The sequence below is a fragment of the Cydia splendana genome, chromosome 16, assembly GCF_910591565.1.
Source record: "Cydia splendana chromosome 16, ilCydSple1.2, whole genome shotgun sequence".
Lineage (NCBI taxonomy): Eukaryota > Metazoa > Arthropoda > Insecta > Lepidoptera > Tortricidae > Cydia > Cydia splendana.
The window spans coordinates 12342741-12362689 of NC_085975.1; the positions used below are offsets into that span (position 1 = coordinate 12342741).

At 36.7% G+C, this 19949-nt stretch overlaps 3 protein-coding genes across 4 annotated transcripts; all 3 read right to left on the reverse strand.

The window, feature by feature from the left end:
* Positions 1-2723: 2723 nt before the first annotated feature.
* Positions 2724-4940, reverse strand: LOC134798295 (ejaculatory bulb-specific protein 3-like). The gene is made up of 3 exons (XM_063770690.1): positions 4772-4940; positions 3567-3769; positions 2724-3071 (listed from the first exon to the last, which is right to left on the reverse strand). Exons 2-3 carry the CDS (start codon positions 3748-3750, stop codon positions 2884-2886), a joined length of 372 nt encoding a protein of 123 aa, XP_063626760.1. The 5' UTR covers positions 3751-3769; positions 4772-4940; the 3' UTR covers positions 2724-2883.
* Positions 4941-8506: 3566 nt separating this feature from the next.
* LOC134798296 (allergen Tha p 1-like) lies at positions 8507-14600 on the reverse strand. 2 transcript variants are annotated; one of them, XM_063770691.1, is made up of 3 exons: positions 14585-14600; positions 13761-13927; positions 8507-9014 (listed from the first exon to the last, which is right to left on the reverse strand). In XM_063770691.1, the coding sequence occupies exons 2-3, from the start codon at positions 13924-13926 to the stop codon at positions 8866-8868; spliced, it is 315 nt and encodes a 104-aa protein (XP_063626761.1). In that variant the 5' UTR covers position 13927; positions 14585-14600; the 3' UTR covers positions 8507-8865. The 2 variants fall into 2 exon arrangements, with proteins under 2 accessions (XP_063626761.1, XP_063626762.1); XM_063770692.1 differs by lacking the exons at positions 13761-13927; positions 14585-14600 and adding an exon at positions 10861-11038 and having other exon boundaries at positions 8851-9014.
* A 2959-nt stretch (positions 14601-17559) lies between these two features.
* Positions 17560-19534, reverse strand: LOC134797889 (allergen Tha p 1-like). Its single transcript, XM_063770238.1, has 3 exons — positions 19367-19534; positions 18155-18343; positions 17560-17727 (listed from the first exon to the last, which is right to left on the reverse strand). The coding sequence occupies exons 2-3, from the start codon at positions 18330-18332 to the stop codon at positions 17573-17575; spliced, it is 333 nt and encodes a 110-aa protein (XP_063626308.1). The 5' UTR covers positions 18333-18343; positions 19367-19534; the 3' UTR covers positions 17560-17572.
* Positions 19535-19949: the final 415 nt, after the last annotated feature.

The window sequence follows — 19949 nt, forward strand, 5'->3', positions numbered from 1 at the left end:
ATATGTCCTGTTGTCATTGTACATAAATGGGCATTAAGCAAACAACCCAACAATTATTATGTTCGGATCGTGTATGTAATTTTAATGCACGTAAGTATACGACGGTTCCTTTACCGCATTATGTGTTATGAGATGTAAATGTGTACTTAATGCTTAAGTACGTAGTATGCTATGTGGAAGACAAGAAGCTATTGATACATTTATAGACATTACTAAGGAATTGAATTTAAGTTTAGAATAATTTTCTTCCAAGTAATTAAAATAACAAAACTTTCATAAAACACATATAAATAATTATACAATTGTATATTAAATATAGTTGACGGGTAAAGTTGAAGGGACCAGACATCAGGGCCCTTCTCCTATTAGATGGTGTGCACAAATAATTGCACCTATGCAATTAAAACTGCACGAGGACATGCGCTTGACGAAGAATAGAAGCCTATCGAGGAACCTGGTCTTCAACAGAAGGACATGATGTCACGATCCGCAGCATTGAGGGACCGACTGAAGAAAAAGATATTAAATATATGTATTTAAACGGATCCGCCAATGCGGAAGCACCCGTTGAGCCTCCGACCCTCGTTATGGAGTGAAACATGTCGAGCTATCTTCGACTAAAAATAATAAAAAACCGGGCAAGTGCGAGTCGGACTCGCGCACGAAGGGTTCCGTACCATAATGCAAAAAAAAAACAAAAAAAAAGCAAAAAAAAAAAACGGTCACCCATCCAAATACTGACCACTCCCGACGTTGCTTAACTTTGGTCAAAAATCACGTTTGTTGTATGGGAGCCCCATTTAAATCTTTATTTTATTCTGTTTTTAGTATTTGTTGTTATAGCGGCAACAGAAATACATCATCTGTGAAAATTTCAACTGTCTAGCTATCACGGTTCGTGAGATACAGCCTGGTGACAGACGGACGGACGGACGGACGGACGGACGGACGGACGGACAGACGGACGGACGGACGGACGGACGGACAGCGAAGTCTTAGTAATAGGGTCCCGTTTTACCCTTTGGGTACGGAACCCTAAAAACGACGTGAGTGACCCGTTTTAATATATATTTAATATTCCCCAAGTAGCCTGATTTGCTGTCTCTCTTCTCCAGAGTAGTTAATATCCAGAAGTATCAATATTTCAATCTGCTCGGCTTTAGCTTTGAGGTTCCAGTGGAATACCTCAAGGTAAATAAGTATCTTGATGCGTTATCTGAAAATGGCTTATTTAATACGTGACTCTGAAAACTAATGTTACTGTACCTACTAATGTTAAATTCCTCACAACGCATCTGATCATCTCATTTTATCTCAGCATCTGTATCTCAGGTTTACAATATTTTGGTAGGTATCGATCGAAAATCTTTAATTTTAAATTATCAACAGAAATTCATCTTCTTCAGTGATGAAGAACTTAATTCGTATGGATTTGGATACGTGAGATGAGAGCACTTAAACGGCAGTCAGGTACCTATCGCATGTAGGTAATTGTGTTTATCAATGTACTATCGCCCACACTGTAAACCGTAAACCTTATTACAAAAGGCATAAAGTCCACCGATGGACAGTTGAGAGTGTTGCTGTGTGTACATGTTTGCCACCGACGTGGTATATTAAAAAATCTCTACAATTGAAAATCATTTATTTTTTTATAAAATCTTATCTTACAATAAGCTTATTTCTATAACATAAATAAATTATGACTTAAATTACTATTAAATGCACACTCTGAGCTATACAGTCATAAAATAATGCATAAGCATTTAAATTCAATTAACAATGAAGTTTTATTGAATACTCGTAGATGACAATAATAACTACACATAATATATGAATGATATCTAGTCAAAGGAACATTAAACTAGTTCTAGAGAGGTATACATGCAATGCATAACAAATATGTTAGGATGTTAGTTCAATAAACAAGTTCAACAACACGAAAATTAACTGAAAAATTAGAAAACGTAATTTTTGTTACATTTTTGTAAAGATATTAGAGTACCTATACTCGCAGTAGCTTTTATTATTATGAATAATGTTTTTAATTCGATTGTTAAGCAAAACTTATCCACAAGCATAGAGTTAGACTACTAAAGAGCTTAGCAGTTCCAATTCCGTGTAGAATAAATATACTTTGTATAAATAAAAGTCTTTCATGATATGTTATGTACTAACCTACTTTAACCTTCGCGAAAAGAACCTACTCGGTTTGGAAAATATTAAAGTAACCTATGTTCCTATGAATTAACGGATATTCAAACATAAAATACCGTTATATTAATAGCACCAAAACAGCTTGAACAAAAACAAGAAAGTAACTTAGTTTGTTCCACTTTCACGATTGAATGACGGATATCCGTAAAATTTTGAATACAATGAGACCGTGGAAAATGCTACATGTAAAAGTCACCACTGACGATATCAGCAAGATTCAAAATTGGAACCAACAACAACATGTACAGAGTTCAGTTTGTCCAGTATAACATTTTCACTGGAGGCAAGTATTAAAATATCAGTAATAGCTGACTATTATTGAACAGCGCCCCTTAATCGATCAATTTTTAAGAGATGTTCCTTTTTACTTTAGAGTTTATCAGTTTATAACATGGCAAACCTGCAGCGGTATCATGGTCGCGTTTTTATCACCTGTCATGTCATGCGTCACTTTCACACTTACATACTTCTTAGAACGTGACAGACTATGGTGACAAATGATAAAGAGCCGGCCATCTTAGCCCTGCTGCACGATGTAGCCACCGCGCGTACTGGCCGGTGATAAAAAAGTATGCCCTCGTCACTCGTCTTTTGTTTTTGCTGGTCAATTTTTCTCGCCAATTTGCCATGTTACAAGTTCTTTACCAGAATTTATTGCTCTTATCTCTAATTGCCAGTGACCAGGAACTTGTAAAGGTCGTCCCGGTTGGAGCGGTCAGGGTCGTACTTGTCCAGCAGATCGTTGAAGCGCGGCTCGCTCTTGGCTCTGATGCCGAGGAGTAGCGTGCGCACGATCACCTTCTGTGTGGGAGAGCAGCGCGCGCACGCAGTGGACAGCGTCTCGGGGAGCACTTCTAAAACAATGGGATACCACATTCAGAAAATGGATCAAGAAACAAGTGTGAATGTACTCTTTAATCCACAAAAAATACCATATCAAGTCTTTATTTTCCATATTTTTTTAAATTAAGGACATCATAGATCCCTTCCACAGTTTACCTATATTAGATTAATAAAACTGGCCAAGAGCATTTTGGGCTATGCTCAGTATAGGGTTCCAAGTTACCCATCCGTTACAAATGTTACAATAAACTACCTTAAACGGAGGCTTAAGTGGGTATCATGTACCTACATAATATTCAAAAGGGAGTACCGTCGCAAGATTTGTACGGTCTGCTTGATTTTACTAAGAAGGGTAGACTATTTGAAAAAGCTCGAAATCGGTCTAACCGATCAAGTTTGCTACAGTTTTCATTGGAACTATTTACTAAGCTTTACTTTCATGATATTTTTCATAGTTTTTAGACTCACGAATCAAAAGTTAGAGTCAGTGTGTAAGGAAAACTTACTTTTGAAGTTTCTTCCATCCTTAGTGCAAGGCCCTTTGTCCATAACACATTTGTAGTAGGCGAGCAGCACTCGATCGTTCTGGACGATGGAGTCGGCGTTGACGTTGTCATAGCGGTTGTAGTACTGCTGCTGGGCACAACAGGTCGCCACCACCGTTAGCACGAGGAGGAGTAGATGCTTCATGTTTATGCTTGCCTGGTACCTGGAGATGGAATTTGTTGTTTGTTGGTTTGTTGATTTCTCGTTTACGGGTAAGTACTTACATAGAATCATCCAATTATCACGACTTTGCACTTATTACGGTTTTTACTATTTATAGAATTTACAATAAATCCCAATAAAAAATCCTATGAAATTTAACAGAGCATACAAGAATACCTACTTTTAGAATATATTATGAGCATTGTTGGAAATAGTGATTCTAAAATACAATTTTAAGTAAGGACTGTTTAATAATGATTATAACAAAATACGATAAATGCAAAAGCTACCAAAGTCTTATGTACTAACTGAAGGTTTTTTTAAATATCGTCTGTCGTCATACGTAATGGTATTTTGCCATTACCGACTTTATAAAATTAGCAAATCATAAACTTTAAATTGACTTTTTAAGCTGACTCTATTATAAATAAGTGCTCTAGTTACCTATCAACTTAAGTTATAAATGGACTCGTTGGTAAGTATTTGGATCTGACACAACATGCTAATTGTACTCAAAAATACTTATGCGTAAACTTAGGGCATCATATTTTAGACCCTTAAAGTATAGTCAAAAGGATTGACTAATAGGTATGGAAATGTAACTTAGTAACTTATACACCTGAAACTAGTCTACGACTTACGGCACCAAGTATTTCCGCAAGTCGCTTATGCTTACGAGGCAAATAAACATAAAAAAATATACACACTCAAAACTGCTGGGTAAATCGACACTATTTGTAATATTCACACTGGCATTGAACTTCATCAACACATGTACTGTTACGCTTTCACAGTCCGCAAATCACTTTCTAAACGAACAGAAATAATACAATGTTTACACGAGCTCAATTTACTAACTAAACCAATCCAACATTGGCTGCTTCTTAAAAACAAACCTATTGATCAATCTAAGAACTAAACGTTTAATTTTAATGGAAATCAATTCTAAGTGGATGGTTTTAGTTAGTGGCTTCGTGTATATGGTCAATAAGAGAGTACTCACTGGGATCGAGTCCTGTCGGCGAGTGGCGGTGAGTGGAGGTGCACATTTCTAAAACCAGTCTTGAGAGGTCGACGTAACGGGACGCATTCAAAGCACGCCCCAGGCAAGAAGAAGATACGTGAAGATTGTCCACTTTTTACGTGGTTAACCTTTTGGTCGCCAATGACCGATATATCCGCACCGCAGGTTCAACGTCAAAAACTGATTAATCGGTCAGAGACAGAGCAACATAGACCTACTTGCATATGCATAAAGTTCAATTTCAGTTTTGACACTTCAGTGTCGTCGGCGTCGAAAAGGTTAAAGAGACTCATCACTAATTCTATACTGGCTGAATTTGATACCAAATTGATTTCATTTTCGGGGCCCTTACAAATACAGGTTCCTACTTATTAGTGCAATGCTATATACAATGTCTAGTAGACTGGCCCTATATTACGTTGACAACATTTTTGTAGGAATAATTTTCTTATTTAAGTACATGTCTTTTACAAAATGTCAATAAAAATGAACACTACAATTATTTATAAGAAATATAACATATTATCTTCACAATATTCTCCTTCTGCTTTGATACACAAACGCAAAGATTAGTTAAAATTATCAACAATATGCACATAAGAAAATTATGTATCTTTGGGCCACACTGTATATAGCCTGAAAGCATATACCGATTACCGAATCGTTGCCACTGCAATGTTTGCGTGTCGTACGCAGAGGGCTAACTGTGTCTTATCTATTCTGTGCCGAAGAAGAAAGCAGTTTAGTAGTATGTACGATAAAACGAGTGATTTACTTGTCACTTTTTCCTTGCGTTACTGGATTGTTGATTTCATTTTAGTAGTTCTAATGCAAGGCAAGGCTTCTTTAAAAGGATTGATCTAAAATAGCTATTACTTTTTGACATTGGAAATGTCTTTTCGTTCGCTCCAGTATACGGTCCGATTTCACGAAAAAGTGCGATCCCCTTTTATCTCGGAAAGTTGTGAAGATATGATATTAAAAAATAGGCTCAAAAGACGCATAATCACGAGAGCTGTAAGGTGCATAAATAATTATTCGAGAAAGTCAAAAACAAAAAAAGTTATGGTCGAAATAGTGAAAATAAAATTCAATTTTTTCCGAATTTTTGATTTTGGTGCTCGATAATTTGGAAACGAAGAATGATATCAAAAATTTGAGAAAAACGGCTCTGGACAATTTAGTCAGCTACAATTTGAGCCTAAAACAAAGACGATCGGGTTAAGGGTTTTTTTTTTTTTTTTTTTTTTTTTTTTTATGGCGTTTATTACAGTAGCCAGTGTTAAGGGTTTGCCCTGTAGCCTAACCTTAAAATAGTCAAAAAGTCAGAACGACATTTTTCACAGGACATTTATGACTTCATGTTTTGCAGAGTTCGTTATCGGTGTCTGTTGTGAATTATGGGGAGAGGGAGAGGGAGAGGGAGAGGGAGAGGGAGAGGGAGAGGGAGAGGGAGAGGGAGAGGGAGAGGGAGAGGGAGAGGGAGAGGGAGAGGGAGAGGGAGAGGGAGAGGGAGAGGGAGAGGGAGAGGGAGAGGGAGAGGGAGAGGGAGAGGGAGAGGGAGAGGGAGAGGGAGAGGGAGAGGGAGAGGGAGAGGGAGAGGGAGAGGGAGAGGGAGAGGGAGAGGGAGAGGGAGAGGGAGAGGGAGAGGGAGAGGGAGAGGGAGAGGGAGAGGGAGAGGGAGAGGGAGAGGGAGAGGGAGAGGGAGAGGGAGAGGGAGAGGGAGAGGGAGAGGGAGAGGGAGAGGGAGAGGGAGAGGGAGAGGGAGAGGGAGAGGGAGAGGGAGAGGGAGAGGGAGAGGGAGAGGGAGAGGGAGAGGGAGAGGGAGAGGGAGAGGGAGAGGGAGAGGGAGAGGGAGAGGGAGAGGGAGAGGGAGAGGGAGAGGGAGAGGGAGAGGGAGAGGGAGAGGGAGAAACACAAAATAAAAACTTTTATACAGAGAAACATAAACAAGAAAAAGTGCCACGAAATGGTCTCACCTCAGCATGTTGCTGGCGGCTGCTAGCAGATAGGTGATGCTGAACCCAGGCAGTACCTAGTGGAGCTCGGGTTTAATACAACATAAGCACACGCTGTTTTGGTCATCGGACTCGTCTCGATGAGCACTTAGGAGAGTAGTACCCAAGATAGAGCTGATGCTGAACCCTGGCTGTACCTAAAGGAACTCAGGTTTGTTGCAGCATAGGCACACGCTGTTTTGGTCATCCGACTCGTCTTGATGAGCACTTAGGACAGTAGTACCCAAGATAGAGCTGATGCTGAACCCTAGCGGAACTCAGGTTTGGTGCAACATTGGCACACGCTGTTTTGGACACCCGATTCGTCATGATGAGCACATGGTAGAGCATTACCCAAGATAGCTGATGCTGAACCCTGGTAGTACCTATTGGAACTCAGGTTTGGTGCAACATAGACAAACGCTGTTATGGTCATCTCTCGTCGCGTCAAACTGCTGTCAAGAAAATTTCATATCTTGCAGCAAATGGGCCGCTGCCGATCACCACTTCTCGAGTTGACTACGGATTTGCCGTGTAATAATTTTCTTGTACTTTGAACATTAATATATCCTGCTTATTAATCGAAAAATGAAATATGTACCTATACTTATGCGCCACGGCGACAATTATTCAAACTTGGATACGCGTGTGGAAATTTTGCAATTTGTTTGTTCACATGCGTTATGTCCAGGATACTTGTGTTAGTCTAAGAATAAAATAATTATCATTCAACGTTGTAGTTTTATTTTGTAACTTTTTCCTTATCCAGACTTTCTCGTCGCTCAGCGACAATATTTTTTCGAATTCCGTAGATTCATTTCCAATGTGCTCGATAGTCGTGTGAGGCACGAAATCTGTGAATTTTTTGTGTTTCCTTGATATCATTTAGCCCACTTTGCTATTGCAATAGCAACTAATTTCCATAGCAAATTTCGCGCGGCGCGCCACCGCCATATCCTTTTTTTCATCTATTTTTCTAGCTTCCTGCCATTCGCTCTTCGATAAGCCTATAACAAAATAATATATGCATGACACTAAAAATGATGCATGTGTGCAAAATTTTCCGAAGTATCGAAATACTTCACCGTTATTTATTGCCAATATCTTTTTTTATTACATACCAAAAACCGAATTGAATTAACGGTTGTGCCCATAACTGGAGAAGCGTTTTGACCTTATGAGGTTCGGCGGAAACAAGAATGTGCAGATTTGTGCATGCCAAATAGGTAGATGTTTTGTTTTTGCTGTCAGCACCGCTGCATTCTGGGCATCCACTGTTTAGACCACATCAGCACAGACAAGACATCCTCCAGACTGAGCATAGTAGCTCTACCCCCTCTGCCACAATATACGGTAGTTTTACTCCATTTTCGAGTCGAAAGTGTCTTTGTGTGACGTCCGTGTCTTTGAACGGACCAATCACGGCACGGGACCTCGCTCACCTCGCCCCCCGCACCCCAGTATTTTTGGCAGCATCGGTTTCATGAAATAATTGCTCTAAACTCCGTCTACAGGATTCCTAACCTATGATTTAGAGTTTTAAGCCCGCTCGCAGGTCTGCGTTCAAAACTTCACACTCGTGTTCGCGGCTTCTCGCCGCGATTCGCGCATGAGTGTGGAGGGCGTTTTAGAGGAGCCTCGACACGAGAGAAGAAGAAGATACATGTTTTGTCGTTTTTGGGTAGGTTGTAGGTATACTTAATTATTGTTAAAACACTTGCATAAGTCCTTTTATTGATTAGCCAACTTCTTGCTCGGCGTATGTACAAAAACAAATTTGACAATGTCGAACTTTTACATTTAATACAACATTTTTAGCGTAAAGCCAATAGATATTAGGTATAAGAGGGGTTTCACACTGTCCGACCCTATATCGGATGTCGGATACGACTACAAACAAGCAAAAAGTGCCTTTTAATATATTTTTTCACGTTTAATTATTTTTTGTTGTTCAAAAGAAAGCGCCAATACAAAAATAAAAGGACTTGATGCCACAGGGCGTTCTCTACCTTTTTTTTCTCCAACTTCATCCGAATTCCGGATCGGACAGTGTGAAACCGCTCTTATAATTATCATTTATGCAGGCTTAGGGAGTAACTTATTGGAAAGCTCCGTATAATCCGCGGGGTACCTCTCCAGAAACTGTTTCAAGGTCTTCTCAAACTTCTCCTTTTGTTCAGGGGTGCATCCTCCGCACTGGCTCTGGACAAGTTTAGGCAGCGTATCTGAGAGAAAAAAATAAATATTTAAATAATACAAATATAAATATTTGAAATACCTACCTACTAATATTTCCCAATAGTTAGGTATACATATAAATTATTGTTGATTAAAAGTGTTAATACTAAAAACTAACGGAACCCTCGGTGGGCGAGTCCGACTCGCACTTGTCCAGTTTTTTAGGGTTCCGTACCCAAAGGGTAAAAGCGGGACCCTATTACTAAGACTCCACTGTCCGTCTGTCTGTCACCAGGCTGCGATAGCTAGACATAGACAGTTGAAATTTTCAGAGATGATGTATTTCTGTTGCCGCTATAACAACAAATAAATACTAAAAGCAGAATATAATATATATTTAAGTGGGGCTCCCATACAGCAAACGTGTTTTATTGCCGTTTATTGCGTAATGGTACGGAACCCTTCGTGAGCGAGTCCGACTCGCACATGGCCATTTTTTTTATGGTTGACGCCTGCGCAAATTATTGCGATACATGTTGGATGTTGGTGCTATTGCTATTACAAACCTATTTTCAACACAACCAAACCCTATAATAATGTAGGTACATATATAAATATTTGATCAATTGTAAGAAAGTACCTATGTGTATTTTTATCTAATTCATTTGTACCGATGTATATTTTGAGAAGCGATATTCATATGTATTATAACACCAATTAGTTAGCATCTAAGAAGACATATACAATTGAAAACATATAACATTAGCTGCGATTACATAGACGCCCAACACTAGAGCCCGAAGTCATTACATTTATATACAATTCTACATATCTACACTACATACTACATAGACATCTATGCATAATTATAGTTTAGAATCAGTTGGAATTTTGTGAACACAAATTATTGTTAATACTAATAACCTATTAGGTATAAACTATGTTATGAACCATTAAAGTGCCCCGCTATTGTATTGTAGTCATAAAAACATCTATTAAACTAAAGTTTAGTACCGTAATAAATGTTTTTATAAATATTTATAAGATTGAAGACACTTTAAAGTTTTGTTATAATCTTATATTATAAGATTTTAGCATTGTTCATGACCATACATCAACATAACAATTATATGGACTAGAATAAAAGCGAATCGCTTACCGATTAAGTGCCCATTGTATATTTTTTGGAGGTACAATACTTACATATCACCAAACATGTCGCCAATAGCGACTAATAATTCACGTGAGTTACCGTAAAATGGGGTGAGTAGGGACGAAATCGAAGTTCAAACAGTTCAAACCTGGATAAAAGTTTATTTTTATATGTGGCTGTGGCACATTGATTTATACAAAAAAAGTGTTCCGAATGTAGTTATGAATTTTAGTTTGTCAATGAATATTTGTTCTTTCATTTCATAATTTCAACGATAAACACATACCTAATAGTAGGCAATCCCAGCTCACCCCGTAGTTGGGGTGACGAGGGATTTCCTACTATTTAATAGTTCCTAATTTAGATGAGTTTTGAAAATTGTTGGATCGACACTTTGGGATTATGAACATTATAATAACTAGATTTGTTATTAGAATATATAATTTACGTAAATAGCAGTAGCCTGTAAAAACCAACTCACCCCTCTGTCATCCCTCCTCACCCCATTCATAACCCAACTGCCCTTGTAATCCCTACTCACCCCATTTTAATATAATATAATATTTTTAATACAATACATATTTTACATAAATTACTTTTATATTATTACGCCTCAATACGTTTTTAATCAGTAAACACATTATTATAAGAGTATCAGCTCCACTTATGTTATGCGTCCCAGAAGCGTCATCAAAAATAAAAATTTTAGTCAGCATTCAGATTTTCCTCAGTTACCTTACCTTTAACATTATAATATTGACCACAAGGCTTTGTGTCCATCAGGCATTCAAAAAGGAATTTCCATTCGTCCTCATCTTCTAGCAGAGTTTGAACGTCTATTGCGAACAAGCGCTCAAAGTCTTCGGCCGACGACGTTCTATACGGCCGACCTGTAGGTAGCATCTGTTAGAGGTTTAATTGTCATAGCCTTCAACTAATCCTGGTCAATTGCGTATTAGCATGACATTGTGATTGGCAATATTTACGTTGTACCTACCTACTCTTATTTAACGTGGTGAATAAAACACTCAACTGATATATATGTAAGGTGCTACTTTATTAGTTTCAGATATTTTAACATGATACTTTACTTTAAAACAATTAACTTTAAATAGAAATGAAGAATATTTAATATTTTTTTTTGTTTTAATTTACCGAACAATAAAATAAATTTCATTATGGTTCGAAGGGGAAAACTGTTGCCAGACAGTTAGGTGTTAGGTAAAAGAGGTACTAGAATCTGTTCAATGAGTTCACATTTAATAATCACATTATCAGGGTGTTTTACGTAGCAAATTTGTTTTTCAGTTTTCTCCAAAAAAAACATCGTATAAGCTATAATGTTTTATACTTAAATATACTCCAGAGCCTCTACCATCAGTTTTAACATTGACATAACGCTCACGTCTACGTAATTTACTTTTTGTACATCTCGCTTCCACTATTGCTCGCATATGCGAGTACGAGCGAGATGCATAGAAAGTAAGTTACTTAAACGTGAGCGTTATGTCAATGTCAAAACTGGTGGTAGCCGTACAGTACGGCTACCACCAGTTTTGACATTGACAGATACGCTCACGTTTACGTAACTTACTTTCTATGCATCTCGCTCGTACTCGCATATTAGTGCAAGCGAGATGTACAGAAAGTAAATTACGTAGACGTGAGCGTTATGTCAATGTAAAAACTGGTGGTAGACGTACAGGAACCGAGTAGGGGAGACCGAGTTGAGTTGTGACAAAGGAGAGTTGAGACATTGTCGATTTTTTGGAATCTAATAACTGTTAGTGAGCTCGCAACTGTGTGCGTTTGTTAGCTCGCAACTTGAACTAACAAACGCGCGCTATTGCGACCCAGTTTTTAGTTAATAGATTCCAAAAAATCGAAAATGTCACAACTCTCCTCTGTCACAACTCACCTCGGTCTCCCCTACTATCAGCTGTATAAATATCTGCAACTAATAAAGTAGCACCTTATATATTTTGTTTAAATATGTTAAATTACCCGTCTATGCGTACTTTTAACATATTGGTATTTAGGTACTCTTGGATAGAGTGAAAAACTGATGCTCGAAGGCCGAGGGTGAGGGCATTCTCGATCTCCTCCGACCACCCTGAGGTTGAGGGTTGAGCACGTTTTTGATGTCCTCCGGAAATCAGTTTATGAATCAATACCGTTAAAATCCTGGTACTTACTATTTCAAGACTCAGGTTCGTTGAGCATAGCGGGCTGAGCACATGTTTAAAAACTCCTACAGCCATCAGGCCACTGTGGCCTATCCCACAAAACTTACAATTACAATTTTACAAGTGTCAAGTTACAAGTTTGTAATAATACAAATGTGCGTACCACAAAATATACAAGTAACAAATTTGTAGTGGAAAATTCTTACAAATATGTAAATTGTATCGACAAGTCTACAATTTATTGTATCACAAAACTTTACATACGCTACATATCTTTCCCGGAAAATGTACAAATTTGTAGCTGACAATTGTTTTGTGCTACATTAAATTGTAGTAATAATTATACATATATGTAGAATTGTACCTACAATTTAACAATTCTCTAAACGTGTGTCGCACCCTCTTGCTACAGTTGCTACTGTACGAATACTAGTAATTGCAGATTTTATCATATTTAGCGATTCCAACCCTTTGTACATAGGTATACCTACCACGAAATATTTAGTTCAAGTAGCAGTGATAGTGATCCTAGGTGTCATGAATTTCATATATAGGTACATATGTAACGCCAATTTTACTTAGCTTTAATTTAATTTACGATATACTCATAGGTCCTGGGAAAAAATGCATATTTTCAAATTGAGCTTACCATCGTACTCCTTTTTCAATTTTGCCACATAGTGTCCCTTAAGTATTTCCGATCTTTCTCTCTCATTATTCCTAAATCATTTAAATTTTGCGTTATCTCCTTCAATTTGTTTATTTACACAGTGTGCGTAATGGTCAGTTTATCTTGCAAATCCACTGTAATGTTAGTTGGTATACTTGGTATGTAAATGCTAGTAGATAGATCACTATATAAATATAATTAATGTAATTCTTGCGTATTGCGTATAAAGTGAAACTACCTTCAACATTAAAGAAGCAAAATAAATTGTTATATATTTGTAGTTGTAACATTACAATTTTTCGCTTGTATATTTACAAATCAACAATTCTACAATTATGTAGCTGTCGTGACATACCTTTATTCTTTGTGATACGCTTTCACAAAAATGACATATTTGTATACTGCAGACTTGTAATGAATACATATTTGTAATTATTGTGGTACATTTTTTTGTTTACAATTTAACAATATTGTCGAATTGTACACTTGTAAAGTTTTGTGGGATAGGGCACGGCTATGAAGCCTATACCTACCTTTAACATGCTGGTGCTCTTCACAAGACCCACGGTCCATGGAGCAGTCAAAGATATGCGTTTCATTCGGCTTCGTCGGACAAGATTACCGCGAGTTTTATTCTTATGACCTACATAACCATGAAATCCATACCTTTTACATTCTGGTACTTGTCACAAAGGCCAAGGAGACAGTCAAAGACGTTCACCGTCATTCAACAGCACCGAAGGCTTAGTTTTGAACTCCTACGGCTACCACGATTAATCCATACCTTTTATATCTTCGTACCCGTCACAAGGGCCGCGGCCCATCAGGCAGTTGAAGAGCATCTTCCACTTGGACTCGTCATCCAAGAGTATTCCGGTGTCGATTTCTACGTATTCTACAGCCGCCACGGTCGCCAACAAGCATCCCAAACACAGGAGGAGTACGCGCATTCTGGAGAAGATTTAAATTAAAATAAATTTATTTGCTCTTATGCTTGTCCTATAACTTTGGAGCATAGGCTGCATACAATCTTGCTTTTTATGTTCTAGACAATTAAATAGAATTTTTCCGGAATACTCATAAGGTAAAGGAGCAAAATACCATTATTTTGTTAAAGCACGGTCATCGGAACACTGAATATTATTTTTGATTATACTCGTACAATCAATGGTAACGTCGTATGTTAGCATAAATTGGATTTCGTAGCAACTTAAAAAGTGGTACCTTTTTTATATGGCTGAACAGAAAGTGTGTGTGAAATTGTCTGGTGTTTAGATAACTTTTTCAGGTTAAACAAGAAAACCAAAACATCATTTTTTTATAAAGTACCTCCATCTCATCTCATAAGAATATATAAATTACTATTTTCATATAATATAACCGGAGTAAAATGGTTTAAATTGCAATCGTTGTACCTTTGTTCATACCTATAGTGACCTAATACACTGTTACTGAAAGTCAGGTTTTATTTAGATTTATTGTCTACCAGGTCAACATTAGACTAGAAGAGTTACTGTAACACAATGACAATATAGTTTATTGTTTACTTCTTTGTCATATTTTGAATAAACGAAAATAAGAAAATGACTAAGTCTAAAAAATACTTACCTGATCTGAGTTAAATAGTGCCTAACAAAGTCTTCAGGGTAATACTAGATTGATTGGCATTGTCTACCTTATATAAGTGCGGGACGTTAGCTCATCTAATGAGAATGAGGAAATATTCCCGTCTCACCATTGTGATACCTTTTAATTCAAATAATTATCAGTAGGTACCCACACTATTGTAAGAGCGGTTTCAGATTGATATTTTTCTACGTCTGTACTATTCAATCGCGCTTCATTGCGGCATGGTGGTTAGAAACGCTTACATGACAGGAGGAATTATACGAGCTTAAAGACGTGACAATGCTTGTAAATACGGGTTACGATGCATGCCTGTACCACAGGAGCAATCCTGAGGGCCTAACGCGAACCACTTCGTTCGTTCGTCTATTGTTGTAAATTACGATTTTCGATTTTCGCGGTGGACCTCCTAATTCTTAATTGTTTTTTTACTCGATCTATTCTTTCAATTGAAAAAATATAATTTTGTAGCAATGTCTCTGCTTAGTTAAAATATATTTGATTCCCCAATGTTAATGGTAGCAAAGTTATAACGTGTATAAGTAGTATGTTAGGTTTACATCAGGTTGAGTATCAGATGCACCACCTACGAAACTGAATTTACAAGTTCTAATCGATGAAAAACCGCTAGTCTGAATGCGCTTTAACACTGAGTAAAAGTAATGTTTATAATCAAATTTAAACTATCATGAGTCATACTGGCGCGTGGCGTTTAGATTAAAATATTACGGTTTAATAACGGTGACGTTTGGATGTCAACTGCAGTTACATTACTACGATTATGACATTCATTTTGTCGCTCATTCGAGGAAATTACCAGATGCAGCGTCGTCGGTAACAATGACGCTGACGCCGCATTATCACCTTTACTACGTCACGTGTTTTGTCGCGCGCGCTAATTTTAAGGCTACAAATATAATGACCACCAAAAAATACTTTGGTACCCTAAATAAAAAAATCATGCTTACCAAAAAAAATTACTGAACACCAAAAAAATAAGGCCTAAAAATACAAAAGTACCACCATTTTAATTACGACTGCACTTCAAATTGTATTCAAATACCAAATATATTGAATGATCACCAAAAATCATTAATGATCACCAAATCTTGAAGACCAAATTAATGCGATATTTTCACCTAAATAAACCACTATGATTACCAAAAAATGTATACATATTACCAAATAAAGTAAACTGATGCCAAAATTACTAGCCCCTCCCGCTCAACCCCCCGTAGCCCGCACCGCATACCTAGTATACCTACCTAACCTAATCCACTTTTCTAGTAGCATTTCGTTATGCTACTAGAAAAGTAAGTTACACTGCTATCAGTTAAGTGGGTTAGGTTAGGTTAGCACTGCGACCCTTACAGAAACGAAATGGTACTAGAAAAGTAGGTTAGGTTTAGTTTCAACTGCTACCCATACAGATACGAAACGCTACTAGAAAAGTGGGTTAGGTTAGGTTTGAACTGCGACCCTTACAGAAAAGAAATGCTAATAGAAAAGTGGGTTAGGTTAGGTTTGAACTGCGACCCATACAGAAACGAAATGCTACTAGAAAAGTGGGTTAGGTTAGGTTTGAACTGCGACCCTTGCAGAAAAGAAATGCTACTAGAAAAGTGGGTTAGGTTAGGTTTGAACTGCGACCCTTACAGAAACAAAATGCTACTAGAAAAGTGGGTTAGGTTAGGTTTGAACTGCGACCCTTACAGAAAAGAAATGCTAATAGAAAAATGGGTTAGGTTAGGTTTGAACTGCGACCCATACAGAAACGAAATGCTACTAGAAAAGTGGGTTAGGTTAGGTTTGAACTGCGACCCTTGCAGAAAAGAAATGCTACTAGAAAAGTGGGTTAGGTTAGGTTTGAACTGCGACCCTTACAGAAACAAAATGCTACTAGAAAAGTGGGTTAGGTTAGGTTAGAACTGCGACTGTTACAGAAATAAAATGCTACTAGAAAAAGGTGACGAAGTGGATTAATTAATTTAATAGGATAACGATATATTAAATATTTCCACATTTTTAATTAAAATGTGGTTACAATTTTTGTGATCATTTACTATTTTTGCGTTTACAATAATTATTTTGGAGTCATTTCCTTTAGTAGGATAGCAAGATTTAAAAATTTGGTTATCATTTTACATTAAAATGGAGTTCTGATTTTGGTGGTCATTTACTATTTTTGGGTTTACAATGATTATTTTGGTGTCATTTTCTTTAATAGGATAGCAAGATGTAAAAATTTGGTTATCATTTCACATTAAAATGGGGTTTGAAATTTGGTAATCATGAACTATTTTTGGGTTAATAATGATTAGTTTGGTGTCATTTCCTTTAAAAGGATAGTAAAATGTAATAAAATTGGTAATCATTTCACATTAAAATGGTGTTATAATTTTGGTGATCATTCATGATTTTAGGGTGGTAAAATAGATTTTTTTGGTATTAAATTTTACTAAATCTGGTGATCAGTTAAATAGCAGCCAATTTTAATGTGACTGACATGAGCAAGTTGCTAGTTAATCTCTGTTCATTAAAGGTAAAGAATAAAAAACCATTAATCATCGAATTAAATTTATAGAGTAGGTTTCATTCCTTGCATTCAGATTGGGTAGTCTTCGTAAGTGCTCTCAACCACCTTTTGAAACTTAGTGCATACGCGCATCGGTTTTGCGAGATTTCGATATAAATAAACTTAGACATGTAGTGATAAGATCTTTTAAACTTCGTTTATTTGATGTGTAACGACCCAATAAAAAACAATGTAAATATCAACATTTTATTTAGATAATTGATTTCTTATCCAACAAATTGGTTTTGATATCTAATAAGACTTTAGCCACATCATCATCATCGCGACTATAAAAGTTTATTTTTTATACATTTCCGATTTTTGTAGCGCAAAATAAATAAAAGCGGCGAGCAGTGTTTTGTTCTTTTAGTCGCCGAGTTTGCAAAATAAGTAAATTATAATTTCTGTGGGATCTTCTTGAACATTTGGTGTATCTGCCGCCAGGTGTCGGGGTACTTGCTCTTGGTGGCGCTGATGTATGTGCTGACCACCACCTTCTGACGTTCGGTGCAGTGCGCGCAGCGGTCCACAGCGATTTCCGCTGCTAGCTCTGAAAACAATAGACTTTTGACGAAGTGTTTTTTTGACATATTGGTGATATTTCTGGTTTGGAAGAGATCTTCAATATCTATCAAAAACCAAATAGTTTTTACCCTTTGACCACGGAAGACGTTAACTGACGCACACAACTACAGCCTAATATTCAGCATGGATTCTGACAAGAGGTTGCTTATCATGAATAGCGGCACAAAACAAAATGAAATGGCATTCAATTTTAAATTATTTCATTTTGATAAGATTGATAAGCAACTATTAGGTTCACAATGATGCGCCGCACACGGTAGGCGTGGCATTTAAAAGCTTAAGAAAATTAGCGTGCCGAATCACTTATGATATTGAATTGACCCAGCACGAAAAGAGTTGTTCGCGTTTATGGGGAATTATACAGATTATACTGTTAGTATAAGTAACATTACCTCTGACTTCGTCCCAATATGGGCCGCAATCCATCCTTCCCAGAATACAGTCGTTTACTGCTTTATGAATGTCTTCATTGGCCACTATGTTCTCTATCTCTATCCTGTCGTATTTCTCGTCGTAGGAATAAGCGAGATGGGCCCCGGTACAGACGAGTAGAATGATCGATAATTGCATTTTAAATGATTCTGTAAACAATGGAATTATTATATTAATTAGTAGGTAGCCTCTGACCTTTGCGACATCTTTAAAGTTTAAATGCTTGTTATGAAAAATAACATGATATTTCTAAGGTACACAAGCAATACATAATAATAAGTAGGTATTACCTATACTATTCTGATGTAAATACCTGTATTCCTCTCTCCCGTAATAAAGTGTTACTTACTTACTACTTATTTTCTAGTGTTTAAACAAAAGCTTGCATCGGATTAAATTATTACTAATTCTTATTTTTTGATTTGTGCCTAAAGCAAGTCCCTCGTTTAAATATGGAAAAATAATTGCTATATCAGCAAATAATAATTCATTAAAATCAATACGCAAGTGTCATATATTATTCTTAGCAAACATTGTACCAAAGTATAACTACAAAGTTATAACTTCACTCAATTTTCCACAAAACGATAGACACTGCTTCAAAAAATATATTTAAATCCTTGCTTCCTTACTTAATCAGAAACTTATATATCTATAAGCTTATTATACCTATATATATACCTATAGGTAAGCTTTCATGAAACGGGCACTGAAATATTGACTAGCAAACATAGGTAACCAAATTCATTACTACACAGAATGTTCGAAATTAGTTATAAGGTCGTGTTCAGATATTTGTAAACTTTTTGTTTTCGATATATCTGATGATGACGTACCATGAATTTGCTGTTTTGCATGAATGAAGTTCCTGTTTTATAAACCTACACAATTTTTTTTTCGTAAACACAGACGACGTCAAAGATATGTTTACACTTTTGCACTTACTCCTCTGTAATAAGGCGAAAAATGTAAACACATCTTTGACTACGAATGTACAGTACAGAAAAACGTACAAAGAAGAAAGTACCGCGAAATGGCCTCGTCTCAGCATTGCTGACGACTTCCAGCGCTGATCTTCCGATGATGCCATCAAGTGAGAATAGATGTTCCTCTTTTGTTTACCTAAAGTAAATACATAGGTTTTTTTGTGGTAGTAAAGATTGTACACTTACATTTTATTTCCTTAAAATTTACAGTCACTGGCACTACAAACACATGTCAAATACACAATAAGTGGCATCCATGAAACCCGCAAAACCGTTTATAAATGAAGATGGTTGGACCTTTGTCACTCCAACTCCGTGCTGTTTACATTATTCGACTGCGTACTTACAAGTACAAAAAAAATAGAACAACAATTAAAGTAGAAACATTTAATTTAACTATAAGACTTGCTGATGGCACGATTATAGCACTTAATCTATTGACGCAGTGACATTATATCATGGCTCATTACTTGATACCCTATAGACATTATAAGTAACTAATGAGACTAATAGACAAACGAATTCTATTCATTTCTTGATGGTGGTAATTTAATATTGAACGGGTAAGCCGTCAGATGTAATTAAGGACTGATGTTATCTAAGTACTCAAAAGAAAAGACAAAATGAATGAACGAAAACCATTAGTTGATCAAATTTTGTGTTCGTGTCCGTGTTAATATTATTTACATATATTGCTGAGTTTTTTTTTCTATTTTTTATTACCTTAAATTCTCTCAATTAGATGTTTACTGAATATATTTGAATGATT